This window comes from Salmo salar, chromosome 14 (genome assembly GCF_965601325.2).
Source record: "Salmo salar chromosome 14, fSalSal1, whole genome shotgun sequence".
Classification (NCBI taxonomy): Eukaryota; Metazoa; Chordata; class Actinopteri; order Salmoniformes; family Salmonidae; genus Salmo; species Salmo salar.
This window is the reverse complement of record NC_138304.1, coordinates 3,058,621-3,081,257: the sequence shown is the minus strand read 5'-3', so window position 1 is coordinate 3,081,257 and position 22,637 is coordinate 3,058,621. Positions and strand designations below refer to the sequence as shown.

General features: G+C 41.9%; 1 protein-coding gene across 1 annotated transcript in view; it reads right to left on the bottom strand.

Moving 5' to 3' along the window:
* Nucleotides 1–567: 567 nt before the first annotated feature.
* Nucleotides 568–22,637, bottom strand: part of kcnq3 (potassium voltage-gated channel, KQT-like subfamily, member 3) — a 169,646-nt gene continuing 147,576 nt past the window's right edge. The window contains exons 11-16 of the mRNA XM_045693793.2: nt 21,521–21,723; nt 21,129–21,228; nt 15,721–15,852; nt 7,085–7,186; nt 6,857–6,944; nt 568–2,850 (exon numbers count right to left, since the gene is read on the bottom strand). Coding sequence (XP_045549749.2) covers nt 2,047–2,850; nt 6,857–6,944; nt 7,085–7,186; nt 15,721–15,852; nt 21,129–21,228; nt 21,521–21,723 — 1,429 coding nt within the window. The 3' untranslated portion in view covers nt 568–2,046. The remainder of the gene's footprint in view (nt 2,851–6,856; nt 6,945–7,084; nt 7,187–15,720; nt 15,853–21,128; nt 21,229–21,520; nt 21,724–22,637) is intronic.

Sequence of the window (22,637 nt, the reverse complement as noted above, 5' to 3'; positions counted from 1 at the left end):
AGGTCAAAGCTGTTTGCTGAAAAACCTTGGTAGAGCATGGGTAGAGTAGGCATTGTGGTGCTCATGTGAATTTCCTTTCTTTTTCGGGGTCAGAGCAATGTCTACTTCTCACTTAAAACATTGTTTAAAATTAAGAATTATTTACATTTTGTATTTGTGTCTTTAATCTGTTCTATCAATTCAATCTGTATTGTAAAATATAAACATGTCGATAGATAAACCTTTGAGTCTAACATTTGGCAAGTCTTAAAGACTTTGTCTGGATGCTGTATGTCTGGTTGAGAAGATGCCATATAACCAGATTACAACCAGATAAAGCCATTTTGTTTCGTTCCAATACATTTTTGTTATCTGGTCAGATTATACTTCTCTGGTTGTTTAAAAGACGTTAGCAAAACTTCATCAGACTAGGGCGTCATAAAAGACAGCATAATGACGTAATCGCAAACAGTTTTTCCCACTGGATTGACATCTACAAAGAAACGGCATTTTCCCTTTTAAACCAAAAAGAAAATAAACAATTTTGGAAAAACACAAAAAACTTCAATGTTCCATTTGTGAGGGGGACATTTTTGTTCATATTTCTTCAAGTGATTCACATCACTGTGATTTATTTTCCAATCTGCTCTCAGTAATAAAATAAGACATTACACAATTTTTTCACTTATCGTTAAAGTTGACCTACATCATGCTACACTTGTCATTACATTCTGTTAAAATATAATGATATTGTCACTGTTCTCATTTTACATACTATGTAGATTATATATTTATGGCATAGACATATGTCATATTATGGTATTATTCTAGCTGTTTTCAGATATTGTACTATTTATATAGTGTTTTGCCATAAGTCTAAGTACATACAATATTATTATGTATTCTTTAAATTATGGAATCAGAATTTGTGATGCAATCTTGCTAGATAACCGTTTATTCTAATCTAGACGTGGCATGTGCAAATTCACTTTAAGCCTATCTGCCAAATGATCTGTCAGGTCTGTAACTTATCATGCAAGAATTGGTTCTTACCATGCCTCATCACAGAACTTACTTGAGTTGTCCTGAATGTGTCATTACAAGTTTTTTTAAGATGCAAAAACTACTGTATGCCAAATAAATCTGTGGTGTGTCAAAGAGGAAGAGTTGTCTCTCATTTAAGGATAATAGTGAATTAATGACTATGATTTTATGTTTCAATGTATTTCTGATAGGAACTAAAACAACCTTTCAAAAACCGCACAGCATGAAAGAAGGGGCATCCCTATATTGTCTATTGACAAAAAGGAAGCAGAAGTTGTCTTTTCTCTCTGGCTTGTCATTCTTTTCCCAACTCACACATACATTAGTAAGCAACACATGTACCGTACTAAAGAATGAGACAGGAGACTTTGTTAAAAATATCCAGGTCAACTGTCTGTAAATGGTGCATCATCATGCAAACCATGCAAAAAAAATTAAATGTATTTATATAAAAAAATAAGTATTACAAAAAATGACAGTATTTATAAGTACCATTCAAAATTGTTTTCTTTTTCCTGAAACCTGAACATTGCAGGGTCTACGACATAAAATTGCATGCGGTACATGCAGTGCGGTTTGCTTTGCAGCGATAAAGGTTGGGTGTATATATTTATATTAATGCTATATTTATTTTTCATCTTAGCGTTATGTATGTTGTGATGAGTGCGCTGTACTGTACAAAGTCTGTTAACTATTCAAACGGTGTCTTTCCTTTTCGTGTGTGTACGCAGTCTTGAGACCTTAGCTTTCTCTGGGCCATTGGGTCACACAACGAGTGTAGGGTGTAAACCAAATTGACTCAGCTTTCAGAGTCAATTACATCCGGATTGAATTGGGGTCACCCAAAATAATTGACGTGCCGATTGAACTCGCACATGAGGTTGAGTTCAGTGATGTCCGTTTAACCCAAAGACAATTGGCTTTTAGAGGCATGGGTTTAGGGGCTTAAGGTTGTCAATTTGACTGAAACTAAATAAGGTTGGTGAAGAGGTGTAAGATTAAGGAATAAAAATGAGGTGCGACTCAGGGCGGTGTGTTCCATACAGAATCAGGGAAGCCCTCTCCTGTGGATGACATGGGGAGTTGCCCCCCACCCCCGCTGGGCGTGAAGGGTTCCGTGTCTGTGTCTGTCTCCCCCTCTGCCAGGTAACGGCTGTCCTGCAACCTTCCCGACCCCCCTGCTGTCCCCAGCGTGGGGTCCTCCCTATCCTCGCGCTCCCCCGATATACTGAACCCGCTGGGTGAGCGCTCCAGCTCCTCGTGGTTCACAGAGAGCATGGATAGCGGCGAAGTGTCCGTCACCGCTCTCTGCCCCATGGTCCTGCCCAGCCCCAGCGTGAGGTGCTCCGTGTAGGGACTTTGTGGCCCATGCCCTCCATCCCGTCCAGCCACCTGGGTGTCCACGAGTGAGCTGATGGGGAGTACGTTGGGCCGCTCTGTGTAGGTAGGTATCGGGGCTAGGTGGTGGCCAGGTGGGACTTGATGGTCAGGGGGGATGTAGCCACCCCCAGGCAGCCCCAGTCCCCCAACTCCTTCCGCCCCTCCAGCTGCAGCACTGGGCTCCCTGCGGTAGCTGTAGTAAGGCATCACTTTGCTCACAGGCACCTGGTAGGACATTTTGGGGCATGTCTCGGTGTAGTTGAAGAAGACCCGGCGGATCTCAGTGTAGCCACAGCCCTCCTTGCCGTCAGAGCCCGTGTTGCCTGTCACATGGTCAAGGGGCTCCGTGGTCATGTGGGCGGCGCCGGCCGAGTCCACCTGAAGGTGCTCAGTGTGCTGGATGTGCATGTCCACCAGAAAGTCCAGCTTCTTCTCCATGTCCTCCACCTGAGACCACACAACAGTTACTCACCTACATACTGGAACTACTACAATCCTACACTCTTAGAAAAAAGGGTTCCAAAAGGGTTCTACTGAGGGATAGGGTTCTACAAAGGTCAATTTTCAGCTGAAGACCCCTTTCTTGGAGACGAGGGTTCCTTGTAAGGCAAAGGGTTCTACCTGGAATCTTTTTCATTCTAATAACTATTTTTGGAAGAAGGGGTTCTTTGATGCTTCTTTGGAAGGATAGAAGGGTTCGACATATACATATTTTTTTCTCTTTTAAATAGTGCCTGAGCATTAGTGCCTGAGCATCAGTGCCTGAGCATCAGTGCTTGAGCATCAGTTTCTGAGCATTAGTGCCAATCTGATATGTTTACAAAGATAGGTGTGAGAATGTTTTAAAACTATACCTATATGGGACTTTTTGTGCATGCTTCTGGTATTCCCTTAATCATTTTACATATACAGTACTGACATAGTTGATATCTTTGCCATGATTTATGTCTTTCAAATTAGTATTTTATTTTGCAGAGAGTAGAGTATGAGTCAACCAGCAGTGTATTGTATGGTACACAGCAAATTGGCCAATTTGACATTGTGTTGATTTTTCTATCTAACATTTCTAGTGTTGATTCAGAAGTTAAATTAATTTAACACAGTGGTGTAAAATATTCCCAGTGTTGGTGTTAGAGATTCTCCGGTACTTTTGTATACTTTTTAGCCAGTAGTTTTGAAAGTAGCGCTCACGAGCTAAAAGTGGCCACTAAAAATTGCATACTACATCACATATGTGCCATTGCATTCTCTTTCGCTCTACTGTGTGTGCATCTTGCTAGCTGTCACTCAAATGGCAAGTGGCTGAACCTCATTGGCTGGAACTCTAATTGCTATGAGGCTGGCGCACGTGGGGCGACAATTTAAGGGAAAATGGTGCTGTACAGCTTCCAGTAAACAGTCACTTTTAAACTAGGGATAGCTCATGCTCATAGATCACGTATGTATGAACTACACATTGACACATCCAGCCAAAAGCGTGAGGTTTAAAAAATACTTACTAGTCGCCAAAGTTCCAGAGCATGTCTTTAATAGCCAGAGTTGAGTGTGTAATTTAGTGTAATTTTTACTCTTTGCAGAGTAAAACTCTCAAACAATCGCCCATCACAATCGTATTGCTCTATTGTAGGTTGATTTTCAGAATTGTTTGTTTCAAAATCTGTGTTTTTGCATGTACATTGAGTGGTTGATTAATCTTATGCTACAATAAATAAAAAAATACTCTAAACTAATCGAATCTCTTAATAGTTGGACTTACTGCACCCGCTACTGAGATGGTTGTTCCAGTTTAGATGAGTTAGGTAGTCTCATTACTCCAGCCTCTCTACCCCGGCAGTTATTCTGAAAGCAGGTTGCGGGTGATTAAAATGTCCAATTGTTGGATATCCTCACTCAGGCTGGATTCTAATAGGAATAACATATCACTTCGCAAGCCAGCATAATGTGACTTGCAGGCATGATATGACCTGTAAACCAGGAGTTTCCTCACACAACTGTGTTAGGGTACAACAAGGCCATCAAAGAAAGGCCTTATGATATGTTATAGATTGTCACAATTAGTTAAATTTTAAAGGCTAATAAGGCTGTTGGAACCCTACACGGAGGGTTCAAGGAAGAACCCTTCAAAGATGAAAGGGTTCTCGGAAAGGACCCTTCATAGGGTTCTAGGAAAAACCTTTAGATGATAAAAGGGTTATTGGTAGAACCCTTCATAGAAGATTCTATGTAGAACAATTTACCTACGGTTATTTGAAAAACCCTCTGCAAAGGGTTCTAAATAGCACCAAAAAGGGTGTGGAACACCAAAATGATGTGGAACACCGAAATGGAACACCAAAATGTTCCATATGCACAAAAAGCTTATTTCTCTCATTTGTTTACATCCCTGTTAATTAGCATTTCTCTTTTGCCAAGATAATCCATCCACCTGACAGGTGTGGCATATCAAGAACCTTGTGCTGGGGACAAAAGGCCACTAAAATGTGCAGTTTTGTCACATGCCACAGATGTCTCAAGTTTTGAGAAAGTGTACAATTGGCATGCCGACTGCAGGAATGTCCACCAGAGCTGTTGCCAGAGAATTTAATATTATTTTCTCCATTTCTCTACCACCAGTTTCATCAGCTGTCCAGATGGCTAAGACCAGCCACCTGGACAGCTGATGAAACTGAGGAGTATTTCGGTCTGCAATAAAGCCCTTTTGTGTGGTAAAACTAATTTTGATTGGCTGGGCCTGGCTCCCCAGTGAGTGAGCCTGGCTCCCCAGTGAGTGAGCCTACTCCCTCCCAGGTCCACCCATGGCTGCGCCCCTGCCAATCATGTAAAATACATAGATTAGGGCCTAATGAATTTATTTCAATTGTTATTTGATTTGTTATTTTATTGTATTCATGTTTTTTTTATCTTTACATGTTTTATTTAATTTCAAAACATTTGTATTATATTTATTTAATTGTAAATATTATTTTTTTACTTTAGTTTATTCAGTAAATATTTTCTAAACTCTATTTTCTTTAAACTGCATTGTTTTTGTAAGTAAACATTTCACGGTAAGGTCTACATCTGTTGTATTCGGTGCATGTGACAAATAACATTTGATTTGATTTCCCTATTTGAACTATAACTCAGTAAAAAAAAATGAAATTGTTGCATGTTGTGTTTAAAATTTTGTTCAGTATAAATGGATTATTGTCTACCTGCCTCTCAATTTCCCTACCTATCTGCAATCCAATGTCCCAAAAATCTACATTTCCTAACCTTCTCCTTCCATTAATTTGGAATTGTGTTACATGAGACCACTTTTGAGGTCTGAAAACCTCTGACAAACTTTGATTTTGGAGAGTATTGTCCCCTTACATGTTGTTTTAAAATCATTGCAAGAATGTTTCAGATGAACTGCATGTTCACTCATTAGATGGATCTCCAATTGAAAGTGTTCCCGCATATAAATAATTAGGCATTTGGATTGATATGGATTTGACGTTTAAAAAAAACATATAGATGAGCTGGTTAAGAAGCTAAGATTTAAAGTTGGCTTTTTCTACAGAAACAGATCCTTTCTCTAAGCAGTAGGAAGCAGATTATTCAGTCAACCTTTTGATCTTTTCCTGATTATGATGACATTATTTATCAAAGTGCAGCTGCTACTACTCTTAAACCCTTGGATGCCATCTACCATCGTGCCCTTTGTTTTGTTACATTTACATTTTTACATTTTAGTCATTTAGCAGACGCTCTTATCCAGAGCAACTTACAGTAGTGAATGCATACATTTAATTTCATGCATTTTCTTTTTTTTTGTACTGCCCCCCCCGTGGGAATCGAACCCACAACCCTGGCACACCATGCTGGCGTTGCAAACACCATGCTCTACCAACTGAGCCACAGGGATTACAGACAGGTGACTGTTTTGATACTCATCACTGCATCCTGTATCAAAAGGTTGGCTGGACTTCGCTAAAGACCTGTAGATTTCTACATTACTCCCTTTTTATTTACAAGGTCCTACTTTATAACTTCCATCTTACCTAACTGTGCTGTTGAAGTATAGACACCTGAGTTGCCTAACCTGTTCACAGGATTGGTTAACTCTTGAGGTTCCTAGGGTCTCCACCGAGCTAGGTAAATCTGCTTTGAGTTTAAAGCCCCGTATTGCTAGAACAATATTCTAAATACATTTAATCAACGTTCTGGTGCCGTTCGGGCAGTTTAGAGTATTGATTGGGGACTTATTTGTGGAGGAATGTAACTGTTTTTGCAGGTGATTTATAATGTTTTACTTGTGTTTCCCATGACAGTGTTTTAAAAAAAATGCATATGCATATTTTGGGTATAATATGTATATGTGTTGTATTGTGCAGGGCACATCTGAATAAGAGACATAGGTCTCAGGAGCACAACTGGAGAAAAAGGATTGAACATGGACTGATAAGGCATTTTCTGTACATTAATGTACCTGTCTCTCCACTCGGACAAATCTACCCATCATGCTTTGGTCTTGGTCAGCATCTGGAATGGATGCTTTGGCTAGATAGGACTCATGCCTGCAACACATTTAGGGATTAATACAGTTTGATCAGAGCAATGCAGTACAAGACGCAAGCACCACACATTAGTATAAAAAATGCAAAATTGTATGACGGTGGGGCAATGTTTTGACAGAAAATGACTTTTGCAGTCAGACCTTGGTGACTGTTGAGTTGGAAAGGCAAATGGGTTCTGTTTGTTCTGGCTCTTCTTATGTTTCGGGGTCAGAGGGGCACCAGGGGCGAGGATCATGTCTATTCTGAAAAGAAGAAAAACAAGAACAGATAACATTAGTATGAACAGATATTGTGATATGGTTTTAAAAAAATAACAATAACGAGGCTATGTACAGGGGGTACCGGTACCGAGTCAATGTGCGGGGGTACAGGTTAGTCGAGGGGTAAAGTGAGTATGCAAAGATATTAAACAGCAAGTAGCAGCAGTGGAAAAAACAAAGGGGGGGGGGGGCCATCAATGTAAATAGTCCGGGTGGCCATTTGATTAATTGTTCAGCAGTCTTATGGGAGCCTTTTGGTCGAAGGCTTGGAGCTCCGGTACCGCTTGCCGTGAGGTAGCAGAGAGAACAGTCTATGACTTGGGTGACTGGAGTATTTGACTATTTTTTGGGCCTTCCTGTAATGAAGACGCTGGGAGTCGAGAAGTAGGTGGTAAGTTTAATATAACAAGTAACATAAACTCAGCAAAAAAAGAAACAGGTCTTTTTCAGGACCCTGTCTTTCAAAGATAATTCGTAAAATTCCAAAATAACTTCACAGATCTTCATTGTAAAGGGTTTAAATGTAAAAGGTTTAAATGTTCATTAATTGTTCAACGAACTATAAACAATTAATGAACATGCACCTGTGGAACGGTCGTTAAAGACACTAACAGCTTACAGACGGTATGCAATTAAGGTCACAGTTATGAAAACTTAGGACACTAAAGAGGCCTTTCTACTGACTCTGAAAAACACCAAAAGAAAGATGACCAGGGTCCCTGCTTATCTGCGTGAACGTGCCTTAGGCATGCTGCAAGGAGGCATGAGGACTGCAGATGTGGCCAGGGCAATAAATTGCAATGTCCGTACTGTGAGAGGCCTAACACAGCGCTACAGGGAGACAGGACAGACAGCTGTTCGTCCTCGCAGTGGCAGACCACATGTAACAACACCTGCACAGGATCGGTACATCTGAACATCACACCTGCGGGACAGGAACAGGATGGCAACAACAACTGCCCGAGTTACGCCAGGAATGCACAATCCCTCCCAAGACCGGTTGTTAGTAAACCGGTGACATCGAACACCAGAGGGGAGGAGCGGGAATAGACGTGACAGTACCGCCCCCCCCCCCCCCCCCCGATGCACACCTCCAGCCGCAGGACGACGCCGGCCAGAGGAACAGCCCAAGACGAGGAGCGGGCAGCGAAGATGGAAATCACGGATGATGTTGGGATCCAGAATGTCCTCAGTCGGAACCCCACAACGCTCCTCTGAATCATACCCCTACCAGTCCACCAGGTACTGTCACGTCTACAATTTTTTGAGGATCTGGGGACCCATGCCAAATCTTTTCAGTTTCCTGAGGGGGAAAAGTTGTTGTCATGCCCTCTTCACGATTGTCTTGGTGTGTTTGGACCATGATAGTTTGTTGGTGATGTTGACACCAAGGAACTTGAAACTCTCGACCCCCTCCATGACAGCCTGTCGATGTTAATGGGGGCCTGTTCGGCCCGCCTTTTCCTATAGTCCACGATCAGCTTCGTCTTGCTCACATTGCGGGAGAGGTTGTTGTCCTTGCACCACACTGCCAAGTCTCTGACCTCCTTCCTACATGCTGTCTCATCGTTGTCTGTGATCAGGCCACTGTTGTGTCATCAGAAAACTTAATGACGGTGTTGGAGTCGTGTTTGGCCATGCAGTCGTGGGTGAACAGGGAGTACAGGAGGGGTCTAGGGTTTCCGGGATGATGATGGTGTTGATGTGAGTCATGACCAGCCTTCAAAGCACTTCATGGCTACCGACGTGAGTGGTAACCATTTAGGCAATTTACCTTTGCTTTCTTGGGCACCACAGGGACTATGGTGGTCTACTTGAAACATGTAGGTGTTACAGACTCGATCAGGGAGAGTTTGAAAATATCAGTGAAGACACTAGCCAGTTGGTCCGCGCATGCTTTGAGTACACGCCCTGGTAATCCATCCGGATCAGGGTTTTTTTTACCCCCTTTTTCTCCCCATTTTGTGGTATCCAATTGGTAGTTACAGTCTTGTCTCATCGCTGCAACTCCCGTAAGGACTCGGGAGAGGTGAAGGTCGAGAGCCATGTGTCCTCTGAAACACGACCCAACCAAGCCGCACTGCTTCTTGACACAATGCCCACTTAACCCGGAAAACCAGCCGCATCAATGTGTCGGAGGAAACACCGTACACCTGCCGACCGTGTCAGCGTGCACTGCGCCCGGCCCGCCACAGGAATCGCTAGTGCGCGATGTGACAAGGACATCCCTGCCGGCCAAACCCTCCCCTAACCCGGACGACGCTGGGCCAATTGTGCGCCGCCCCATGGGTCTCCCGGTCACGGCCAGCTGCGACAGAGTCTGGACTCGAACCCAGAATCTCTAGTGGAGTCCCCAAGGCTTTTTGAAAGTTCAGTGGTGTAAAGTACTTAAGTAAAAATACTTTAAAGTACTACTTAAATAGGTAATTTGGTAATTTTTACTTTACTATTTATATTTTTGTTAACTTGAACTTTTTTTTTTACATTCCTAAAGAAAATAATGTACTTTTTACTCCATACATTTTCCCTGACACCCAAAAGCACTAGTTACATTTTGACAGAAAAATAGTCTGATTCAAACCCTTATCAAGAGAACATCCCTGGTCATCCCTCCTGCCTCTGATCTGGTGGACTCACTAAACACAAATGCTTAGTTTTTTAAATTATGTCTGAGTGTTAGTGTGCCCCTAACGATCCCTCAACATTTTTTTTTTTTAATTGTGCTGTCTGGTTTGCTTAAAATAAGAAATTTGAAATGGTTTATACTTTTCCTTTTGATACGCAAGTACATTTTAGCAATTCCATTTACTTTTAATAGTTAAGTATATTTCAAACCAAATACTTTTACTCAAGTAGGATTTTACTTGGTGACTTTTACTTTTACTTGAGTCATTTTCTTTTAAGGTATCTTTACTTTTACTCAAGTATGACAATTGAGTACTTTTTCCACCACTGTGAATGTTGACTTATTAAAAGGTCTTGCTCACATCGGCTATGGAAAGTGTGATCATACAGTCATCCTGAACAGCTGGTGCATAAAAGACGTTTAGCTTGTCTGGTAGGCTCACGTCACTGGGCAGCTCGTGGGTTTCCCTTTGTAGTCTGTAATAGTTTGCAAGCCCTGCCACACCCGACGAGAAACAGAGCAGGTGTAGTAGGTGTCGTGCCTGGACTATCATTAAATGTGAATACTTGTTTATATCAAATCAGTTCTCTAGGTTTAATTAAACAAATAATGTAAACATTAATTAACTAGGAAGTCGGGGCACCACAGAAAATGTTGAGATTAAAAAGTTACAATTTTCCAAATATAACTTCAGATATTTTAATATCTGATCAATTAGTCTTCTATTAATGATTTATTACCTCATCAGTTCTCATTCCATGCGTCGTAAAATTCTTAGTTATCTGCACGAACCGTAGTTTCCATAATGAATCAGCAATATACAAATTGGCTTAATTATTTATTTACTAACTAACTAATCACAGAAATACATTAACAAACAAACAGTAGATATTGGTTAGGGCTAAGCCGATATGACGGCTTGGTAGACAAACGAAAGGGGTGGGGACTGAGAAAGCGGGAAAGACTAAATGGATTCACTACACACAGTGGATAATTATAACCATTGAAATGCTAATCCTTTGCACATGAACGGCAGCTATATATATATATATTTACACCCGTATGTCGTTGTTGTCTTCTCTGTGGAATCCTCAATCGTCCTGTAGAGTTCAGAGTCTCTTGTTAACTTTCCCAGAAATCACAATGTCTTTCGTGGTTGTGTTAGGATGGATACTTTTGGCGGTTGTCGGTATACTCGTTCTAGACTTACGTAACTTCTAAGATTTGCTCTTATTCTGTAGTCATCAACAGTCTCAGAGTTTAACCATTTCCAGTCGTGCAGCCAAAACTACAGCTGTATGGTGTCCAATGGCCTATAGAATTGTAGCCATTCCAATGTGGGAACTCTGTCCCGGCGTTCTCTGACTTAACCATTCGAGACGTCCGGCTTACCGTGGGTCTCTTTGGCATGAAATATACATTTCGTCACGGGTGGTTTTATACTCTGGTGTAAAAAAGGGCAGTTCCATGACGACGATGTAATGTCTATGCTCACGTGGGTGTGGTTACTGACTTGATTTTATATTGGTTTTAACTTTATATGAAAACCTAAATAAGAAAATATGGGTTAACATCACATCTTTTCACAAATTTAATCACATACGTTTCACAATATTTAGATGTAAACCTGACAGCTGGGACATGTACACTAAGAGATACAGTTGTGTTGTTCTCCTGTCCTTCCCTGATGTCACAGAACAAAACAACTTTGACAGGATTGTTCTTTAATTACCCACGGACCAATCCCACATTCTCAAAAGTAGCAATATTGTTTAGTCCTCCCATTTCGGGGATTAGGAGTTTTGAACTAAGAGAAGCTCTTTGTTCTGGTAGACTCTCCCTCAATACTGCATGGCAGTTTATACCAGGTATTTATGACCTGTCGTAAAGTCATAAAACTGTGTAGAGAGAGGGTGGGGGGTGGGCTATGTTCCTCCCCCCATGGCATGTCATGACATAGGATTCAATCTTAGTGCTGTAATGACACTTTGCATGTTTGATGGTTTGCCTGAGGGCGTAGCAGGATTTCTTACAGTGAGGGACAAAAGTGCAAATCAATTTATAACATTTTTGACATGCGTTTTTCTGGATTTTTTTGTTGTTATTCTGTCTCTCACTGTTCAAAAAAACCTACCATTAAAATTATAGACTGATCATTTCTTTGTCAGTGGGCAAACGTACAAAATCAGCAGGGGATCAAATCTTTTTTTCCCTCACTGTTTAAGTGTCCTTGAGAGCGGCAGCTCTAGCCTTTAGTTTGGTGAAGTATGTTTCTGTGTATGTTGTGGCTTCTGGTTGGGATATGTACGTACGGTCACTGTGGGGATGACGTAGTCAAAGCACTTATTGATGAAGCCGGTGACTGAGGTCGTATACTCCTCAATGCCATTGAATCAATCCCGGAACATATTCCAGTCTGTGCTAACAAAACAGTCCTTTAGCATAGCATCCACGCCGTCTGACCACTTCCATATTGAGCTTCCACACTGGTACTTCCTGCTTTAGTTTTTGCTTGTAAGCAGGAATCAGGAGGATAGAATTATGGTCAGATTTGCCAAAATGAGGGCGAGGGAGAGCTTTGTATGCATCTCTGTGTGTGGAGTGAAGGTGGTCTAGAGTTTTTTTCCCTCTGGTTACACGTGACATGCTGGTAGAAATTAGGTGAAACGGATTTAAGTTTGCCTGCATTGAAGTCCCGGGCCACTAGGAGCAACACTTCTGGATGAGAATTTTCTTGTTTGCTTATGGCCTTTATAGAGTTGGTTGAGTCCGGTCTTAGTGCCAGCATCGGTTTGTAGTGGTAAATAGACAGCTACGAACAATATAGACCAACTCTCTTTGTAGATAGTGCAGTCTACAGCTTATCATAAGGTACTCTACCTCAGGCGAGCAATACCTCGAGACTTCTTTAATATTAGACATCGCGCACCAGCTGTTATTGACAAATAGACACACACCCCCGCCCCTCGTCTTACCAGACGTAGCTTCTCTGTCCTGCCGATGCATGGAAAACCCAGCCAGCTCTATATTATCCATGTCGTCATTCAGCCACGACATGGTGAAACATAAGATATTTAATGTCCCGTTGGTAAGATAGTCTTAATCGTAGATCCTCCAGTTGATTTTCCAACGATTGCATTAGTACAGACGGTAGTAGAGGTTTACTCACTGGCCAACAAAACTTTACAAGGCTCCCTAACCTCTGACCCCTTTTTCTCCGTCTTTTCTTCACGTGAATGATGAAAATTTGGGTCTGGTCTGAAGAAAGTAGTATATCCTTCGTGTCGAACTCAATAAAGAAAAATCTTCGTCCAGTTCGAGGTGAGTAATCGCTCTTCTGATGTCCAGAAGCTCTTTTCGGTCATAAGAGACGGTAGTAGCAACATCATGATCACAACAAAATGGCGCCGACAGAGAGGGCTGCCGTGCTTCTAGCTCTTAGGAAACTTTGCAGTATGTTGTTTTTTTCATGTATTATTTCTTACATTATTAGCCCAGAACTTTTTGGGTGTTATTACGTACAACCGTGAAGAACTATTGGATATCAGAGTGGCGGTAACTCACCAGCACTACGACCAGGAATACGACTTTCCCGAAGCGGATCATTTGTTCTCACCCCCCAGGGAGCCACCGACGCGTCCAAGGACTGTGGGCTCTCCTTCTTCGTGGCCAACGTGAGTAAGACATTTAAGTGTGTTAACCCTAGCCCCGTCCTCAGAGCATGCGCAGACCAGCTGGATGGTGTGTTTACGGACATGTTCAATCTCTCCCTATCCCAGTCTGCTGTCCTTACATGCTTCAAGATGGCCACGATTGTTCCTGTACCCAAGAAAGCAAAGGTAACTGAACTAAATGACTATCTGTCACTTCTGTCATCATGAAGTGCTTTGAGAGACTAGTCAAGGATCATATCACCTCTACCTTACCGGTCACCCTAGACCCACTTCAATTTGCTTACCACCCCAATAGATCCACAGATGATGCAATTGTCATCGCACTGCAGACTGCCCTATCCCATCTGGACAAGAGAAATACCTATGTAAGAATGTTGTTCATTGACTATAGCTCAGCATTCAGCACCATAGTAGCCTCCAAGCTCATCATTAAGCTTGAGGCCCTGGGTCTGAACCCCACCCTGTGCATCTGGATTTTGGACTTCCTGATGGGCCGCCACCAGGTGGTGAAGGTAGGAAACAACGCGTCCACTTCGCTGATCCTCAACACTGGGGCCCCTGAAGGGTGCGTGCTCAGACCCCTCCTGTACTCCCCGTTCACCCATGACTGCGTGGCCAAGCATCCCTCCAACTAAATCATCAAGTTTGCAGATGACACAACAGTATTAGGCTTGATTACGAACAATGACGAGACAGGGTACAGGGAGGAGGTGAGGGCTCTGGGAGTGTGGTGCCAGGAAAATAACCTCTCACTCAATGTCAACAAAACAAAAGGAGATGATTGTGGACTTCAGGAAACAGCAGAGGGAGCACCCCCCATCCACATCGATGGGACCGCAGCGGAGAAGGTAGAAAGCTTCAAGTTCCTCGGTGTACACATCACTGACAAACTGAAATGGCCCACCCACACAGACAGTGTAGTGAAGAAGGTGCAACAGCACCTCTTCAACCTCAGGAGGCTGAAGAAATTTGTCTTGGCACCTAAAACCCCCACAAACCTTTACAGATGCACAATTGAGAGCATCCTGTCGGGCTGTATCACCGCCTGGTACGGAACCTGCACCGCCCGCAACCGCAGGGCTCTCCAGAGGGTGGTGCGGTCTGCCCAACACATTACCGTGGGCACACTACCTGCCCTGCAGGACACCTACAGCACCCGATGTCACAGGAAGACCAAAAAGATGCTCAAGGACAACAACCACCCGAGCCACTGTCTGTTCACCCCGCTATCATCCAGAAGGCGAGGTCAGTACAGGTGCATCAAAGCTGGGACCGAGAGACTGAAAAACAACTTCTATCTCAAGGTCATCAGACTGTTAAATAGCCATCCCTAGCACATTAGAGGCTGCTGCCCATATACATAGATTTGAAATCACTGGCCACTTTAATAAATGAAACACTAGTCACTTTAATAATGCTTACATATTTTGCATTACTCATTTCATACGTATATACTGTATTCTATTGTATCTTAGTCAATGCGGCTCTGACATTACTCCTCCATATATTTATATATTCTTAATTCCATTACTTTACTTAGATTTGTGTGTATTGGGTATATGTTGCGAAACTTTTAGATATTACTTGTTATATACTACTGCACTGTCAGAGCTAGAAACACAAGCATTTCGCTACACCCGCAATAACATCTGCTAAACACGTGCATGTGACCAATAAAATGTGATATGTACAAAATAAGTTACAAACAATACGAAAAAACAAACAAAATAGCATAGTTGGTTAGGAGCCTGTAAAACGGCAGCCATCCCCTCCGGCGCCATTATATCATTATATCACTTCGAATAAGATTCTAACTTTGAACAACTCTTAGGGCAACATAAACCCATTGTTTTTGTAAAAATTGCTCCAGCTCAGTACATTTGGTTGGGAGTCATTGATGGACAACAATATTCAAACCTTGTTTCTCATTTTAAAGCAGATTTAAGTCAGGACTGAGACTGGACCATTCAGGAACACTCAACACCTTTTGGAAAGCCATTCTGGTGTATCTTTGGGATTAACATTTGATTACATCAAATGTAATCGCTCTTTAGATTTCAATTTAAAACAGCAAACTGTGAAGAATGTGCAAGGGGTGTGTAGACTTTCACTTGGCACTGTAAATCAAATGCTTTGGGTAATACAATTTACGGTGCTGTTCAATGTCGACTCAGTTCATTTCAGTCAACTCAAAATGTAACCCCAACTCTGCTTACCTTGTCTGGAGGTATTTGATTCTACAGAGCATGTCTAGGTGGCCGGCAGAGTACTGCTCAATCACATCCTTGACATCATAAGGTCTCAAAGTCTCCTTAAACTTCTTCTTGTTCAAGAGGAACTTCATAATCCTGTAGAATAGAGTATAACTGAATTACTTAATTTTTCCCAGAGGGAACTTCATTCATCCTGTGAGACAGCGTCCAAATTGGGTTAGGTGCAGCTTGTCTTTTGACAAATCAGAAGAAGTAAAAAAGTACCATAAATACCATACAAACTGGAAGAAGTGAATTACCTCCTCAAATGTTTTAAGGCAATTAGAACCAGATAAATTGTGAGGAAAGCAAATAATTAACTTAGTCCAATCAGAACATGTGAAATGGTTAACAATATTTTATAAGGACACCTGTAAATCAAAATCAAAGGTAGGCCTCAAAAACCACAATACAGAACACAACCTAGTTAGTGCAGTAACTCTGTGTTTGAAAAAAAACTCATTCTAACCTGCTTTGTAGTAGAGAGCTGGGACAAAAGTAACGGCCAGTTTCTCAGATAAAACAGAAGCTAAAATGACATAGTGAAGTCAGCACGTTCCTAATGTGCAGGACGACCTCCTTGCAAAAAGACAGCTAAATCAGACCATGTTTTGCTGAGTTATCAACAAAAAGTGATTTTGAGAGATATACGTTTTTTTTAAATGAACCCGGAAGTGTTTTTCGGTTGTAGAGTTGTGTTTAGTTGTTTAAGGTTCCAAACATGTCAACTAGTGACTAAATGACAGCATAGGTTTCAAGTATCATGCTAGTTGGATGTTAGCCTAGGTGAAGTTACAGGAGAGATGGGTGGGACGAAAGTAACACATGATAACCTGGAATAAAATAAAATAAACGTTTAAGCACAGGCCATTGTCTCCTCTAGTTCATATTCCTTTTATAATGTTAGCAAAATATCAACAAGTGACTGAATGTTTGAAAATTATATATGACATTCGAATTATGCCTTAATCAATTGACTTGATGGATCATCTTCTCACATAAGCTTTTATCGAGAGGTTAGTGGTTAGAAATATATATATCTTTATGATTCTGGGGGTCAATTACCTTATGTCAAGACATGGAAATGTGATAAGCATGATGAGTTTGCTGTTTGTGAAGAGAATTAAGACATTTATTATATCAAGACACGAGGAGCGCGCATGACAAGGACAGCTGGAGCGCAGCTGATTAGTTGGGCTAAGCATTAATAGTCATTGAAAATGGTGCACTTCTCGCTAGCTGTTATTTCAGTCTCAAGGCTGTGTTAATCCCGCCCCGCCGGCAGGTACAAAAGTATTGCTGCGGTAGTTATGTTCTCGGTCAATTTAATTTAAACTCAATGACCCTAGAAATTAAATTACAGTTGCTAATGTTAGTGGACACACAGTTGAAGTCGGAAGTTTACATACACTTAGGTTGGAGTCATTAAAACTCGTTTTTCAACCACTCCACAAATGTCTTGTTAACAAACTATAGTTTTTGAAAGTCGGTTAGGACATCTACTTTGTGCATGACACAAGTCATTTTTCCAACAATTGTTTACATACAGATTATTTAACTTATAATTCACTGTATCACAATTCCAGTGGGTCAGAAGACTACATACACTAAGTTGACTGTGCCTTTAAACAGCTTGGAAAATTCCAGAAAATGAAGTCATGGCTTTAGAAGCTTCTGATAGGCTAATTGACATAATTTGAGTCAATTGGAGTTGTACCTGTGGATGTATTTCAAGGCCTACAGTCATGGCCAAAAGTTTTGAGAATGACACAAATATTAATTTTCACAAAGTCTGCTGCCTCAGTTTGTATGATGGCAATTTGCATATACTCCAGAATGTTATGAAGAGTGATCAGATGAATTGCAATTAATTGCAAAGTCCCTCTTTGCCATGCAACTGAACTGAATCCCCCAAAAACATTTCCACTGCATTTCAGCCCTGCCACAAAAGGACCAGCTGACATCATGTCAGTGATTCTCTCGTTAACACAATTGTGAGTGTTGATGAGGACAAGGCTGGAGATCACTCTGTCATGCTGATTGAGTTCGTATAACAGACTGGAAGCTTCAAAAGGAGGGTGATGCTTGGAATCATTGTTCTTCCTCTGTCAACATGGTTACCTGCAAGGAAACACGTGCCGTCATCATTTCTTTGCACAAAAAGGGCTTCACAGGCAAGGATATTGCTGCCAGTAAGATTGCACCTAAATCAACCATTTATCGGATAATCAAGAACTTCAAGGAGAGCGGTTCAATTGTTGTGAAGAAGGCTTCAGGGCGCCCAATTAAGTCCAGCAAGCGCCAGGACCGTCTCCTAAAGTTGATTCAGCTGCGGGATAGGGGCACCACCAATACAGAGCTTGCTCAGGAATGGCAGCAGGCAGGTGTGAGTGCATCTGCACGCACAGTGAGGCGAAGACTTTTGGAGGATGGCCTGGTGTCAAGAAGGGCAGCAAAGAAGCCACTTCTCTCCAGGAAAAACATCAGGGACAGACTAATATTCTGCAAAAGGTACAGGGATTGGACTGTTGAGGACTGGGGTAAAGTCATTTTCTCTGATGAATCCCCTTTCCGATTGTTTGGGGCATCCGGAAAAAAGCTTGTCCGGAGAAGACAAGGTGAGCGCTACCATCAGTCCTGTGTCATGCCAACAGTAAAGAATCCTGAGACCATTCATGTGTGGGGTTGCTTCTCAGCCAAGGGAGTGGGCTCACTCACAATTTTGCCTAAGAACACAGCCATGAATAAAGAATGGTACCAACACATCCTCCGAGAGCAACTTCTCCCAATCATCCAGGAATAGTTTGGTGACGAACAAGGCCTTTTCCAGCATGATGGAGCACCTTACCATAAGGCAAAAGAGATAACTAAGTGGCCCGGGGAACAAAACATCGATATTTTGGGTCCATGGCCAGGAACCACCCCAGACCTTAATCCCATTGAGAACTTGTGGTCAATCCTCAAGAGGTGGGTGGACAAACAAAAACCCACAAATTCTGACAAACTCCAAGCATTGATTATGCAAGAATGGGCTGCCATCAGTCAGGATGTGACCCAGAAGTTAATTGACAGCATGCCAAGGTGGATTGCAGAGGTCTTGAAAAAGAAGGGTCAACACTGCAAATATTGACTCTTTGCATCAACTTCATGTAATTGCCAAGAAAAGCCTTTGACACTCATGAAATGCTTGTAATTATACTTCAGTATTCCATAGTAACATCTGACAAAAATATTTAAAGACACTGAAGCAGCAAACTTTGTGAAAATTTATATTTGTGTCATTCTCAAAACTTTTGGCCATGACTGTACCTTCAAACTCAGTGCCTCTTGATTTTCCCATGATGTCAAGCAAAAATAAATCAGCCAAGACCTCAGAAAACCATTGTAGACCTCCACAAGTGTGGTTCATCCTTGGGAGCAATTTCCAAATGGCTGAAGGTACCACGTTCATCTGCACAAACAATAGTATGGGACCACGCAGCCATCATACCACTCAGGAAGGAGACGCGTTCTGTCTCCTAGAGATGAACGTACTTTGGTGCGAAAAGTGCAAATCAATCCCAGAACAACAGCAAAGGACCTTGTGAAGATGCTGGAGGAAACCGGTACAAAAGTATCTATATCCACAGTAAAACAAGTCCTACATCGACATAACCTGAAAGGCCGCTCAGCAAGGAAGAAGCCACTGCTTCAAAACCGGCATAAAAAAGCCCTACTACGGTTTGCAACTGCACATGGGGACAAAGATTGTACTTTTTGGAGAAATGTCCTCTGGTCTGATGAAACAAAAATATGACTGTTTGGCCATAATGACCATCGTTATGTTTGGAGGAAAAAGGGGGAGGCTTGCAAGCCGAAGAATACCATCCCAACCGTGAAGCACGGGGGTGGCAGCATCATGTTGTGGGGGTGCTTTCCTGCAGGAGGGACTGGTGAACTTCACAAAATAGATGGCATCATGAGGATGGACAGTTATGTGGATATATTGAAGCAACATCTCAAGACATCAGTCAGGAAGTTAAAGCTTGGTCGCAAATGGCTCTTCCAAATGGACAATGACCCCAAGCATACAACCAACGTTGTGGATAAATGGCTTAAGGACAAAAAGTCAAGGTATTGGAGTGGCCATCACAAAGCCTTGACCTCATTCCCATAGAAAATTTGTGGACGGAACTGAAAAAGTGTGTGCGAGCAAGGAGGCCTACAAATCTGACTCAGTTACACCAGCTCTGTCAGGAGTAATGGGCCAAAATTCACCCAACTTATTGTGGGAAGCTTGTGGAAGGCTACCTGAAATGTTTGACCCAAGTTAAACTATTTAAAGGCAATGCTACCAAATACTAATTGAGTGTATGTAAACTTCTGACCCACTGTGAATGTGATGAAAGAATGATTTATTTCAGCTTTTATTTCTATCTGCTATTATTCTGACATTTCACATTCTTAAAATAAAGTGGTGATCCTACCTGACCTAAAACAGGGAATTTTTACTAGGATTAAATGTCAGAAATTGTGAAAAACTGAGTTTAAATGTATTTGGCTAAGGTGTATGTAAACTTCCAACTTCAACTGTATATACGTTGTTGGTCATAAAATATGGTCTCTCTAGCTCTATCGATCTCTGAGTAACTTGGAAAGCAATCCAATTTCTGGAGCAATTCAGTTTCTAGTGACTTGAATTCAACACCTTTCCCATAGTTTTATGGTGCACACGCTCACTTTTTAAAAAATGAAACCCAACAGAACATGCCATCCCATTAAAAACCCTATTCACCCACAGATAATGGTGTGGAAGGAAACAGACCAGTGGTGGCATGTCCATTAGGGCATCCGGGGCGGTTAAGCTCTTGTGATTGGTAAAAAAAAAAAAGTGAATACTTTTACACTTTACTATACAAGCACATGTCACTGTCATGTTTGTTATGGGGAAGGGATATAACGTTAAAACTAAAGAGAAACAGGTTATGATGCACTTTCCAGCACTGATGCAGAGTTATTACATACACACTACAGTCACTGTTTCCAGGTAACAAACGTGCTGGCTGAGATGTCAGGAAAGGATTGGGGAAGAAACAACAAGGTAACTACTAATGGTAATTACTAACTAATTACCTAGTAAATACATAGTTATTACCAACTGATTACCCGGTTATTACCGAGCTGGAATGTAGAGGTACCACAATAAGGCCAGGATTAAAACAAACTCATGATGATCTCATGAATTCAGTCCTTGTATCCCATAGCTCTGTCTATGAATATAAAAGAGGTTAAACTTCTCCGGCCCCATCCCTCAGTTCATAGAGAGCCAAGTGGTTGGATGTAAAGTATGTAATATGCATTTAAATTCTCTCTCTTTCATAAACTTCTATTACCTGACTGCCCTGATGACCAGCTTTAGCGTGGGGATCATCTCCTCCAGGAGGATGTCTGCAGGAAAGCCCCTCTCCTCAGGGTCCTGCAGGGCTCCAGCATCTGTGGGAACAAAGACTGTCCCTACTTACAAACTACATGTTATAAAGGCTTTATACAGAATATATAAAGTCTTCATACCTTACCCAGTTCTTTGGGTAAAACAAAATAGGTCATAAATAGATTACCATATACTGCAACAACAGATTATTTTACTGAATTATTTCAGATGGTCACAGTTGTGTTGATAGACAGCAGGGTTGGTGTCAATTTAATTTCAATTCAGGAAGTAAACTTAAATTATAATTGAGGAAATGTGGATTGGAATTGGCTGAATTTGGCAGTGTTGTTATACCATCAGAGCTCTGACGCATGGTGTAGGCCTTCATCCGGAAGGCTGTGCGAAACCGCTCCCGGTTACTGAAGCCGCCGGGTTTGGGTTCCTTGGAAGGACTCTCTTCAATGTCCGGGTTCCCCGGCATCAGCACCCTGCCCCTCACTACTGTCGACTGTCGCGAATTAGGCATGCGACAACGCTCCAGCAAACTCAGCTTTTGACTGAGACGAGAGAGAGGGGAGAGGAAAGTATTTTTCCTATGAGTGACTTGAATTTATTAAATGACATAGATGATAATAACAGTAATGACAATATGGTAATAAACACTTAAACAAGGCAGACAATCAGCTACTGTGAATCAATTTCTCCAAAATAGAGTTCAATTCAGGATCTTCTCTGTGGACACGCATGATGATATCACTGCCTTGACAGAAAACCCTATAATTTGTTTTCTATTTTGTTTGGGCTGTCTGCCTTGGACTGGGGACGGATTCACAGTCTGCTGCCTAAACGTAACAGTGCTTCAGTACTGAGGTATGAACGAAGACTCAAAGACCGCAGTAGGAGAAACACATTGAACGGGCCAATAAGAAACAAGAGATCACCTCTCCTTTTTGCCCATTAGTTGTGGATCGGGGCACTTTTGTTTCTCATATGACCGAAAACTGATTTGCTATCCACCTTATCTTTTAAATTACATGGAAACACTCTCTCTCCTCCATCTCTCTCTTCCCCTCACTCTCTTGTCTGTCTCTCTCCCCCTCCCTGTCTCAGACTTGGCAGAGGTGCCTGGGCTGGCCTTTGGGGTGGCTGCCAAGGAGCATTTAGGGGCAGTAATTCAATCCTGAGTGGTGAACATGGATTAGCAGCGCGGGGGGCGGCAAGCCAGGAGCAGAACGCATCCTCTTCTAGTCTTGTAATGAGTGCCTATTGGGACAAAAAAAAAATCTAAAAGCATTGGATTGGTGGAGGCCTGGGATACAGTGAATTTCTACCATATTTTTTTTATAGCAGTAATTTCCTTTGAAGTGAACAAGTGCACAATTTGGGAGGAAGCAGAGGTAATTGGGATATAGCCAATGTTTATAAAAGTGGTTGTTGTCAAAATAACATCCCATTAAATGTAGGGTAATGA